Consider the following 12,544-nt stretch of genomic DNA (forward strand, 5'->3'; position numbering starts at 1 on the left):
AAGAAGGCTTAGCAGAAAGACTAGCCGCTGGCCGTGTGTCAGTGGCAGACAGAGGAGGCCCAGGAATGGGCTACGGCTCTTTAATCCTAGAACATTTTTGCTCAACTCAGTACCCAGGTATGTAAGGCAGCCCTTAGTTCCTGCAGGTTCCAGGAGAAAGGAACCTTAGGATGTACCTGGATGTCTGTGATAGCGCCACGGTTGATCCCATCATGGAGCGGATGGCAGAGCAAGGTGGTAGGATCAAATCAGGCCTGGGGTGGCACACAGGTGCCAAGGGAACTCCAACTCCTTGTCCCACTTGTCAAGCTCTGTGTCCTCTGACAGTTGAGGTGACAATGCCCACATGCAGGATAGGACCGGCAGGCCCAAGTGACCCCATGTGAGGCTTGCAGCCCTGGGCCATGCACACAGACTATGGTGGCTGGTGCTTCGTGACTATCCACTCCATTATTTCTGTGTCTCTTCCTGCCTTGCAGTGCGGAAACAGGAAATTATAAAAGTGACAGAACAGCTGATTGAAGCCATAAGCAATGGAGATTTTGAGTCCTACACGTGAGTCAGCTGGGCTCATCCTGCATGTCCTGCCTGGATCGGGGCTCAGGGGTGCTGAGAGCTAGCATTGGGGGGGTCCTCGTCGCCGACCCTGCCCCCTTCCCCCCACCACCCCCGTCTGCTCACTGCGCATGTGCTAGGAGTCACACCGCACTCCTCCTCCTGTTTGGCATTCAGACATGTGCCTCCCCTGAGCTTTCTGTTCATGAGCCTGCTGTGTCTTGCCATCTTCCTCTCCCCACCCCTCCTCGTTCCCACTCCTCCTCACCTCATGTTCCCCGGAAGGAACTCCAACAAAACTCCTGAGTTTCCCCTCCCCCCAGAAAGAAGGGGTGAGGCTGCGTTACAGCATGGCCTGTTCGGGAGAGGAGCTGGGAAGGAGAGTTGGTGGAGGCTGGCCCTTCCTTAGCCCTGCCTCATAGGCCTGGGGCCTGACCCTGCTCCTGCAGAAGCGAGGAAAGGACTCCCAAGGTGTGTGTCTTCAATGAGCAGGGGGCACAGTGGAGGTGAACAAAAAGCATCTTACAGTGGAATGCTCCATCCTCTGAGACAGCATGAAAACAAACAGGTGTTAGGACACCGGAAACCCCATCCACACCTGGACGGGGCCTTGGAGACATAGCTATGTGCAAGGGCTGGGCTGACGCGCCACCTGGTGGTCACTTATAGTCTCCCTGGTCTGGCCCTGCCTGGGCTGGCCCCCAGAAGAGCCAACTCTTCCGGCTTTGGCCTTAAGCCCTGGGCCTAGAGACGCCACCTAGATGCTTAGGTAGACTGCCTACTAAGGCAGACAATCCTTGTCTGCTGAGTTAATGTGAGTTGGGAATAACCCAGCTGGGGTTTGTTCTTCGGGTAGCCTGGTCCCAGGTTTGCTGTGTGAGGGAGGCGACGCCTGTCTTCCATGGCCTTGGCCTTCCAGGTGTGCTCTCACCGTGGAAAGGCATCCAACAGTGGCTGGGTTGAGTCACCCAGGAAGTCCTCGGTGTCATTGGGAGGAACAGAGCACTTGGCGGGCGCATGCGTGATGCTGAGGCTGGCATATGCATGTGTGTGCATGCACCTTACAGATGTGTGCACATGAGACTGCACGAGGAGTGTACATGGCAGTGTGTGCAGGTGTGAACCTGGGCGGGTATGGCAGAGCACAGAGCACTGGTCCTCTTGTCGCTTCTAGAAAGAGTTAAGTCAGGGTGTATCACACCACTGACTCCAGAAGGGCACAACCAGGGAGCAAGGGAAAGGAGGTGGCTCTATGGGCCCCAAGCATCCCTCCAGCCTGCCATGCTATTTCTAGGGGCTGTGTAGAACCCTTTCCTTCCCTATGATGTCATTTCCTGAGGCATCTGCTGCTCACTCTAGGTCATGACCCCATGCTGAAATCCCACAGCCTGGGGTGCCTGTGTCTGGCCCCGTATGACGCCGAATAAACCCTCTCACTGGGCCTCCTCTGCCCACATGGGCAGTGATGTTCCAGAGGAGGGTCTCCTGGCTCCTTCATTCCTGGAGGAACATCCCGAGAGGGGCCACTGCGTGGGGTGCTTGCTTTGTGGGGGAGTCTGGAGTGGGAAGCGACATGAACATTCCACATGGTCTGAGCATAACACCCCTTGCTTCTGGCTTAATCCTATCTGGAGAATCTGAGGTCGTGAATGCAGAAGCGAATTGTCTGGGGCCACCCAGACCAGACAGAGACGGGAGATGCACCTGCCAGAGCTTTGTCCCATATTGGCCTGGAGCCTTTTTCTAGGCATCTCCACTTGCACACCAGGGTGGGGGGACTGGTCCGGGGGGCATTGCCTGTTCCCAGCTTTCCTGCAGGGCCCATATTGTGCCCCCGAAGATCCCATAAATCAGGACGGTGGGCAGATGGATTGTTCATTTTCCTGGAAAGCCCAGCGTCCACTAGCCGAGCACCTCCACAACCAGAACTGCTGGCACCTTCCTGCTCTCCACGCCTCCTCATGACCACTCATGGTGCCCTTGCTTCTTGACCCTGGCTTGGCATCTCATAAGCGCTAAGGCACAGGGCCAGGGCCCATGTCTTGGCTTCCTGGATCTAGAATGGTACCACCTGGTCAGCAGATCCCCACTCTTAAGGGTTTGCAAGCCCCTGCCCTGTGCCCGGCTTGTTGCTCCTGTGAGAAACTTGCCTGCCTACCCAGTTCCCAAGTGTGCCCAGTGAGCGCCACCCCAGCCCTTTTCCTATGCCTTTCTCCCCCCCCAGGAAGATGTGTGACCCCGGGATGACAGCCTTCGAACCCGAGGCCCTAGGGAACCTGGTCGAGGGCCTGGACTTCCATCGATTCTATTTTGAAAACTGTGAGCAATACCTTCTCTCTGGGGTGCCTGTTGTCCGCTCTCGTTCCGTGTCCCGTGGCTGGCACAGCAGGGTGACGGGCAGGGCCCCAGGGGCGGCTCAGGAGCCAGCGAAGAAGAAGCTTCCGTGTGGACAGGGGTTGGTACTCTCTTGATTCCCTCTTTTAACCCTGGCCCCTCCACTGCCAGCTGTCCCTCCCTAGGGTGGCTGCGGATGGGCCGACAGGGGGAGGGGCATCCCAGAGACCCCAGTGATATACAAGTGATGAGCTCTTCTGCCCTGGGCCCTGGGAGAGCCTGGGGAGGGGCCACTGGCTCTCATGCCCAAGTCCCAGGCCCCGCCCTTCCTGGGGCTATCCCACTGTGCGAGTGCGGGGAGAGAGAACAGCACGTTCACACTGCTGTGCCCTTGCCTGTCTGTCCAGGTCTCCGTCCTGCATGTCTGTCTGGCCTGGGCAGCTGCTTCGGGAACAGGGTCTGGCAGGGGACCAAGGCAGAGCGTGTCTTCTGCCTGTGTCCGTGTCTCTCCTAAACCAGCAATCAGACAGGTGCGCTGTTGCAGCTTATAACTGGGGCCAGAGCTTAGAGGTGGGAGATCTGGGGTCCCCTGGAAGGAGACCAACTTGAAGTGATGAATTCATGGAGCAGCGTGCTCCATGGGGAGTGGCTCTGCTAGGTACCAGAATGCCCTTAGCAGCTCTCTTGAGGCTTCCTCCACCTGCCAGATCTCCCTTCCCCAGGGAAGAGCAGGGAGCGAGTGTTACATAAGCTTTTGCTGTAGCCTGGGGATGGCCTTTTCATCCCCACTGCCTTTCAATCTCGGCAGTGCCTTCAGTATTGTGCTGGGCCATTTTCTCATAAAATATCTGAACGTGCAGGAGAAAAGCAAATTGATTTAGGGAAGCTTGTTAATAAAGTGAGCATGGATGGGGCTCCTCTATGACAAGGAAATGCATCAGCCACCTTAGTGGCTGACGTTGGCTCTAGTTCCACGCTGCCTCATATGGGAGGAGAAACTGAGGCCCAGAGAGGGGAAGTGACTTGTCCAAAAGCGTATAGAAAGCCAGGGGCAGACCCATGCTTGGCACGCTCTGGTATCACTTCCCTGGGCTGCCTACACAGCTGTCTACATGGTGGTGGTGACCCCTGGCAGGGACTGGCTCTGCCCCACATGCCGTAATACTGAGTTTTTTTTTTTAAGATTTATTTATTTTTATTGGAAAGTCAGATTTACAGAGAAAAGGAAAGACAGAAAGATCCTCCGTCCGCTGTTTCATTCCCCCAAGTGGCTGCAACAGCCGGAGCTGAACCAATCTGAAGTCAGGAGCTTCTTCCGGGTCTCCCACAAAAGTGCAGGGTGCCAAGGCTTTGGGCCATCCTCTTATGCTTTCCCAGACCAGAAGCAGGGGGCTAGAAGGAAAGTAAAGCAGCTGGGATGCAAACCATTGCCTATGAGGGATCCTGGCACATGCAAGGCGAGGACTTTAGCCACTAGGCTACGACACCAGGGCATCATGCTGAGTTTTATTTGAGCATGGAAGCTGCTCTTTATTTCATAACTTAAACCTCAGGCCCCCAAGACTAGTGGTGGGAAGAGTACTGGCTGCACCCCATGGGGTCCTCTCGCCCGTAGCACCCTGCTCCACGCAGCCAGCCCTGGGGATGTGCTGACTCCCACCAGGAACTAACTCACCAGCCCCTAGGAAACGGAGCAGGCTAAGGTCAATGGTGACAGGAGGGGACAGATCCTGAGAGAACCCCCCACCATCCCTGGCTCGTGTCCATGCCACCACTGCAGCCAACCCCTCTTAGCCTCTGCCTGTGATCTGGGCCCCCGGTTTAAATGCTGCTCACCTGCAAGGCTGGACCCACAGAAGGCTGTTGGGGACACTGGGGGAGTGCCAGAGCTGACCTCTGACCCCCAAGAAGATGTTGCTTCTTTATGTCTGAAAGCCCGGAATGCCAAGTTTCCTCATCTACCTGTCCAAGGAGACTTGGTGATTTTGCTCATTTAACCACAGGCTATGGGCAAGATGACTGTGATGTCAGTCAGTGGGTGCTACAGAGTAGTTTCTGCAATCCAGGACATGGGCTGCCCACCCATCCATCCGGGCAGCAGTCTTGGGGGTGTGATGGTCCGGGCAGCTTTTGAAGGTGACAGATGTTTGCCCTGGGGTGGGTCTCTGGATGTTGCATTCCAGGCCTGCACTACACGGGGCTGGCTACCCCAGGGACAGCTCAAGACCCCTCTTTAGCATGAGACCCTGATGACCACGTCCAGTCCTCCCTGGGTTGGTGTCTTTCTGTGCTTTTTTTTTTTTTTTTTTTTTGTCTTGATGAAACAATTGAGAGTTTCTAGAGCCAAGATGATGATGATGATGGTGGCGGCTGTGGTGGTGGCTCATGTCTCCTATGGTAGGAGCCAATTTCAGGTACTTTGGTCAGTTCTGCCACATGGCTTCTACATTTTCCCCCAATTCTAGAAAGTTCATGAGCTCCCCCCATCAGCACTAATACAGTTCTTACAATCTCAAGGTTCTAAGACCCCACAATTCTAATACTGTCCCTACCCTGATTTCCATAATTCTGCGGTCGAGGGAGGTGGCAAATGGGGGACCACTGAGCCATATCTGGGCTGTCGATAGGTTCTCCATGGCCTGCAAGATGTTTTACATTGGAGTTAGATGCCAATTACAACATGAGGAGTTTTTATTTAAATAATCCAGATGGTCTTGAGAGAAGCAGCTGTGACCAAATGGGTCTCATCACCTGCCAGCCTTCAGGAAGCTGTGGACAGAACCCCTTCTCAAGATGGGACATGTTGCTCTGTGTACCACAGTCCCTTCCACTCCCTGTCAGCTCCCTTGCTAGAGCCAGGGCCCGGGGCCCATTTTCACGAGCATATCCCCTTTTATATGACTGCAGAGCAGCTGCAGGATCAGGGTTTGTGACTGGGTCCCAGCTTCTGTGGTCTATGCTCCCCTGGGCCCTGCGCTGCTGTGTGTCTCAGACTGTTACTCACACCCTATTCCCCACAGTGGAGGGACCTACAGGTCTGGGGCGCCGAGGTTCTCTGTGGCCACAGAGGCAGAGGGGTCTCTGCTGGGAGGGCCTTGGGAGTTGAGCTAGGGACAGCGGGCGGCCCCTGTGCCAGCTCCTCTGCCCCTCCCATCCTCCACTCCAGTGTGGTCCCGGAACAGCAAACCCGTGCACACCACCATTCTGAATCCTCACATCCACCTGATGGGTGACGAGTCAGCCTGCATCGCCTACATCCGCATCACGCAGTACCTGGATGCGGGCGGCATCCCCCGCACTGCCCAGTCGGAGGAGACCCGCGTGTGGCACCGCCGGGACGGCAAGTGGCAGATCGTCCACTTCCACAGATCCGGGGCACCTTCCGTCCTGCCCCAGTAAGAACCTCCTCCCTTGTGCCCATAAAGGCCTGGGGTTGTCCGAGGGTGTGGGGAATGCGCATCGGTCAGCCTTGACAGGAAAGCTACCCTGGGGATTCCTGGGAGGCAGCATGGGCCCAGCCTGGTGTTGCAGATGGCTGGGTTGCACAGCACCCACTGCATACACCATGTCTTACAGCTGAAGGACCAGGCGGGGCTCACCGCAGTGCTCTGGCGGAAACCCACTCTTCGTGCGTGGAATGTGGCTACTGGTTCTCCCACTTGGATTTTGCTGGAATTTATCCCCTCCGTCCCTACCCCCGACTTGCCTCCATGGGCACCTCTGTACCTGCATCAAGAAAACCTGCTTGTCCAAAACAGCCATCCCAACCTCAGAACAAGTGGCCAAGTCCCCCCTTGTCCCCACTGCTCATTCTCACTCCCTCCCCTGTGGGGGGCAGGGCTTCCTCTGGCCTGGGTACACCTTCCCCCAACCCCCGGCCTCACTGTCAACTGCTGGCCCTGCATCAGCTGTGTGTTCACCAGGGCTGGGGGAAGGAGGGGCACAGTGGCGAGGAAGGAGCATGGCCCACCCATCTCTCAGACCCAGGGCAGGGTAGTGACACCCTCCCCACCTCCTCCACAGTCCCTGGAAAACACCACGTGCAGGAGAGTGAGCGAGACCATGAGAGAGGGGGGCACAGGCCGGGACCCCCTGCCTTGAATGCCTCCCTACCTCTTTCCCTGTTGGCTGACCTCGCAGTGGCTCACCCGCCCTTGCCCTTGGGGCGGACAGCGTCCCCTCTCAGGTGCCCCAATCACTGCTGCCGCCTCCACCTTGCAAAGCTCACCTGCCCAACCCCTGGACCCGCACTCCATCACCCCCACGGCCCCCATGCCCCCATGCCCAGCATCCTGCAGTCTCGGCTTTCCAAGGGAGGGGGAACCTGCTTGCTTTTGGGGGACAAGGATAGTAACGTCTCTATACCGTGTCACTTCCACTCAAACCGCATGCCTTTTTATAGCCAAATTCTGTGTATTTCGTAAGGGGATGTCATGTTCATGGCTATCTCTGTAATTACCACTCTCAAACCTTGTGAAGGGGGCTGGGCTGGGCTGGGCTGGGCAGGGGAGGGGATAGGAGGAGGGGGTGGGAGGTTTTTTCTGTTCTAGATTTTTTTTTTCTATTTTTGGCAGACCCTGTCACTGGTCATCCTCTAGGGCCCAAGGAGGGCTCAGATCCGGCAAAAAGCTGCTGGCCATTTTGGCTCTGAAGTGAGCTGATGTTGGAGCTCCCTTGGGGACCCTAGAACCAGGAGATGCCAGTGTTGACTAAGGAAGAGGCAGCTGGGTGCAGAGTATGGGGCAGGCTGGCAGAGCACCTGGGCTCCGCTGCCCTCCCAGTTGGGAGTCCTTCCTCACACACTTCCCAGGGTGCCATCCTGCCATCTCTGGGTGTCGCCTCTACCCCCTGGAGCATGGCACCCTGCGCCGCCTCCTGCGCAAGCCTCAGGTTCAAATGCGTGTCCTTGCTCTGCCCCACCCCCTTCCCCGGCCTTGACTCAGGGGTGGCATGGCTTGGCATATCACAGGATCTACCATCTCCACCATTTTTTTTGTGCATGATTTGATATGCAGTAAGTATATTTTGGGGGAAAAAAAAAACGAAAACAAGAAAAACACTCCACAAAGTTAGTCTACATGTTCTGGACCACAGAGGCCCGTGGAGGCTGTGTTGTCTGTGTCCAACTCGGAGCCACACTGCTGCCTCTTTGTACTTTGGCCTCTGTGTGGCTGTCCTTTGCCAGCATGAGATGCCATCCCCTCTGCAGGAGAGGACCACAGCCCCCCGGGGGCTCAGAGGAGAGTCTGGGTCTCCTGATCCTCCCAGGTGGCAGTTAACACAGCCCTGGTGGAGCTGGTGGGTCCAGGACTTGCTGAGTATTCCAGGTCCCAAGCTGCCCGCTGGGCTCCTAGGCCCTGCTGCCCGGGGATGGGGTGGGAGGGCAGACAGGGCTGCCGGCCTGGAGCGAGGCTGTCCAGGCCTCCTGTTGTAAGCAGGTCCCTCAGGGCCTCCATGCTGGGTATAGCCTCCGCAGCCCAGGCCCAGCGGCAGGCTCTAGGCCTGCCTCAGTAAGGCCCAGGGACCTCATGTTCCTAGCAGGAAAGGCTCCCTCCTTGCTGGGGGCCACCTGTCCCCTGTGGCCATCCTTGGCTGAGGGGGTGGGTATGACCTCCACCAGAGGCAAGACCCTGACCCTACTTCGGCCTCAGTTTCTCTGTCAGTTCAGAGAGTGAAGTTTATGAGACTGACAGAGTTGGCCACTGGCTGGGTGGCCTCCCACAGGCTGCTGGGCCTAGCCAGCCCCATGCCATTGCCACCTGCCCACCATGCCCTTCTTCAGCACTGATGACTTATCTGCTGTGTAGGGATCAGTGGCCGCACTCCCGGCTCTGACCACACTGGGCAGGTCCCTTTTCCTGCTCTCTGGGCCCTGGTCTTCCTCCCCAGCACAGGGGAAACCAAGACGGAGGACCTTGCCTCCTTACCTGTGCCAGAGCACAGGTCCCTCCCCCAGGCTGGGGTGGTCCCTCTGTCTCCGTTCCTGGGGATAGCAGTCACTCGGCACAAGACTGTGGCACCAGGGACTGACCCTGAGACAGCAGACAGGGCAGACTGGCTGGGGAAGCTGCTCAGAGTCTGCCCACACCTGACACACTCCTGCTAGATACCCTGAAATGCAAAAAAAAAAAAAAGGAGAAAAAAAATCCAAGTCCAGCCCTAGGCTCCAGCATGCAAATTCACGTTTACAGGAAAGTGTTCTTCAGGGTTGGTGCCCACGCAGGCAGGCATGAATCCTGCCCCGTGGCCTCCAGCCTCCCTTCAAGGGAGACCCTTCCAGGGGGATGGGTTTGCCAGACACCCGTGCTGTTTTCTTTGTTATTATTTGTTTGGGATTTTGTTTCAGGTCTTTTTTTTTTTTTTTAATATGTGGCTGTGAACTTGAATGACCACTGCTCAAAATTTCTGCTATGGGGTGGGGGTGGGGTGGGGAGAACAGGTGTCTGTTTTACTCCTGGTGTTTTCAGTGCAATAAACAGCTACAAACTTCTGCGCACTCCCTGCTCTGTGTGTGTATGACATGTATGTGTCTCCCCGGGCTTGGCTAAACGTGGGAGGTCCAGGTTGGCCCTCTAGTCTTCCAAGCCCTTGCCTGTAGTGCAGGGGGGACCAACGGAGGGTGTGTAATCTAGGCAGAGCCAATCACTGTGGGCTGGTGCCTGGAACAGGTGACCAGCAGTAGCTTCCGCCTGGGTATGTCCTAGCCAGAGTTAGGGGTCGCCACAGCCAGTCAGGAGCGAAGGCCTGTCTTGGGGGGCTTGGGGCAGGGTTCTTCTCCAGCCCTCAGTGTCGCTTGTGTTATGAAGATGTTAATTACAGCAGACTCTTTCTGCCCCCACTTCCTGCCCCAAGGCCTCAGGGCTCCTGCATAGGGGTTCAGGGAATAGGATAAGTGGGTGAAGAAGGGTCCCTTCCTCTAACACACTGGTGGGCCAAGTGATTGGGAGCAGGGGCTTTGGGCTGGAGAGCCAAGTGCCCAGTGAGTGGTCACCTCTGGGCAGGCCTGAGACAAGCTAGTGACGGTTCCCAGCTGTGACCAAGATAGTCCCTGGCAGGCCAGCAGGGGGCGTTGCCCTAAGGCATGCCTGTTCCCCAGCATGTTTGAGCCCACCAGAGTTTGCAGTCCCCTCTCTGCAGCTCAGGCTGCCTGCATCACTTGCCAGTGCTATTCAGGCTGTTGCTCCTGAAACCCTGGGGGAACGTCTATAGGGAATACCCTGGACCATGTTCAGGGCCTTGGCAGTGAGAGCCCCAGTTGAGCTGAGCAGAGGGGCCTAGGGGATTGCATCTATTCTAGCTTCCAGCTCTGTCCTTCCCTGCCTGGACGCTTCACAGGAGCTCGAGGGCTGGATGGGCGGCCATTGCAAGTATTGGCCAGCAGGTGGCAGCACAGGAGTGCGCTCCAGGCTGTGCTTGACCTCTGCGTGTCTACGTGCTCTGGCAGAGTCCCATTGATTTTCAAGGAATAGTCAGCGTTTCATTCTCAAAAAGAACTGCCTCCAAGGAGAGTGCTACCATCATCTACTAGGATCTTGGTACGTTCTGGTTCACAAGGGGCCCTCCCAGCTCCTCTGATGCCTGTTAGAACAGCACTAGCTGACAATGACCTTCAAGTCAGAACTCACTCCAAACTCCTGACAGAGGGCCTCCCTGCTCTGGTCAAAGTTTACCTGCCTGCAGCAGCCAGCAAATTGTCCCTGGGATTCTTAGGAACTCCTGCCTCACCTCCACATTACACCCCAAACCGGCTGCACAGGCCTGGCTGCCCCCATCCATCCCCTCGAGCCCCCACTCATCCAGAGCATTGCATCACCTGTTCCTTTAGGGCACAGCTTCTGCAGCTGCTTCTCCTGGGGAGCCTTCCGCTTCTCCCCAGCTGCCCTGAATCAGGTCCTCTAACTGGTTTGAGGTTCCTGAATGGGAGTCAGCAAAGCTGTGCCTGTAACCGAAGGCATGGCCACTGTGATGTGGAGAGGATAGGTGTCCCTGGGCTGAAGGGCTGAGTGCCACGTGGCTGTGAGCGCGGTCCCACCTGGTGCGGTCCCCTGGCTGGCACGGACTGTGGGTTGGGGCTGTGCCGGGGCAGGTACACCCCTCACCCTGTACTCCCACTCTCCACGTTTCTGTTTTTGGCAGTCTCTGAGCAGGAGCTTGCACTGTCTGCATGGCCCGTGGATAGGAGGACCTGCCTAGGAGCTGTGGTGGACTCAGGCACTAAGCCACAGTGAACGCCTGCTCCAGGGGCATCCTGAACTACCCTGACTGCTGTCCCCCAGGACAGGCCGGAATGGGGGCAGGACCAGGGCTCCAAGTGCACAACAGTCCAGAGGAGGCAGGGGGAAGTTCAGTGGAGGGGTCATCCCTCTGTAAGGTGCACCCTGGGGTGGGATGTGGGGGCTGTGTGGAGCAAGACAGCCCACATCAGTGAGGCTGCTGGGACAAGGGACAGAGAAGGCAGGGGTTTGGGGAGAAGGTGGCAGAGAGGGTGTTAGCAAAAAGGTCAGAGGGCAGAGGAAGCCCAGGGGAGTTTGTATCTTAGAGGGCATGGGTGGATCCCAGCAGGTGACACGGTCCTGCTGGCACATCTGGGGGAACATCCGCCCAGCAGGTCCTGGGGCCCTTGCAGAGCAAGGCAAGGCAGATCAGTGGTGTGGGGCTACCCTCCCTGTTGCCATGTCCAGCATGTGCCCCTTGGGCAGCCTGGTGCACTGTCCCTCCGCAGGCCCAGGGCCTTATTGGGGTGCCACTCTCTGGGAACAGGCGAGGCAGCCAGGCAGGGGTCCTGCTGGGTCTCCAGGTTCAGGTGCCCCTCTCCAGTTCCCACAGTTATCTGCAAATCTGCCCCGCCTCAGACTTCCCACTTTCTCATCCTCTCCCTGGCTCACCCAGATCAACAAGGCTACAGGCCCTTCCCCTGCCTCCGACTCCCGATGAGATCATGACCATGACCATGGTCAGAAGAGCCTAAGGGCAAAGTCAAGTCCATGGGGGAGGAGCGGTCAGGAGGGGTCAGGCGGGGACAGGGCAGTGGCTCAGGCGGCTCAACAGGCTAATCTTCCACTTCCAGTGCCAGCATCCCATTTGGAAGCAGGTTTGCGTCCTGGCTGCCCCAACTTCCAGTCCGGCTCTGCGTGTGGACTGGGAAAGCAGCGGAGGATGGCCCAAGCCCTTGGGACCATGCACCCATGTGACAGACCTAGAACAGGTTCCTGGCTTCAGATTGGCTTAGCTCCAGCTGTTGCAACCACTTAGGGAATGAATGAGCAGAAGGAAGATCTTTCTCTCTGTCTCCCCTTCTCTTTGTAAATCTGCCTTTCCAATAATTAAAAAAAAAAAAATCTATAAAAAGGCTGGGGCACAGATCCTTTGCTGATTGTGTCCAATGTCGACAGAGAACTGCTTACAGTTTTGCTTCGCAGTTTATTGATTTGAGCATGTGAGAGAGACAGAGAAACATACCCACCCACTGGGTCACCCTCCTAATCCCTGCAACATCCCAGAGCTCAGCTCAGGCCTCCCACACAGCGGGCAGGGACCAAACTACTTCAACTCTCACTATTGCCTTCCAGGGTGCACAAAGCTGAACTCGGGTGTTAGAGCCAGGAATCGAACTCGGGGACTCCAAGTGCGAGACGCTATAGCTCCTCCACCAAGC

At 56.9% G+C, this 12,544-nt stretch overlaps 1 protein-coding gene across 5 annotated transcripts in view; it reads left to right on the forward strand.

The window, feature by feature from the left end:
• Positions 1–7,372, forward strand: part of CAMK2A (calcium/calmodulin dependent protein kinase II alpha) — a 58,715-nt gene extending 51,343 nt beyond the window's left edge. For 4 of the 5 annotated variants that reach the window (XM_058677363.1, XM_004587535.2, XM_004587536.2 and 1 more), the window contains 4 exons: positions 480–555; positions 2,780–2,874; positions 6,056–6,284; positions 6,466–7,372. In XM_058677363.1, the coding sequence (XP_058533346.1) occupies positions 480–555; positions 2,780–2,874; positions 6,056–6,284; positions 6,466–6,469 (404 nt within the window). In that variant the 3' untranslated portion in view covers positions 6,470–7,372. Of the gene's footprint in view, positions 1–479; positions 556–2,779; positions 2,875–6,055; positions 6,285–6,465 lie in introns of those variants that run through there. The other variant, XR_009247152.1, reaches the window with a different exon arrangement.
• The last annotated feature ends 5,172 nt before the right edge of the window (positions 7,373–12,544 follow it).

Source organism: Ochotona princeps, chromosome 19 (assembly GCF_030435755.1).
Source record: "Ochotona princeps isolate mOchPri1 chromosome 19, mOchPri1.hap1, whole genome shotgun sequence".
NCBI lineage: Eukaryota > Metazoa > Chordata > Mammalia > Lagomorpha > Ochotonidae > Ochotona > Ochotona princeps.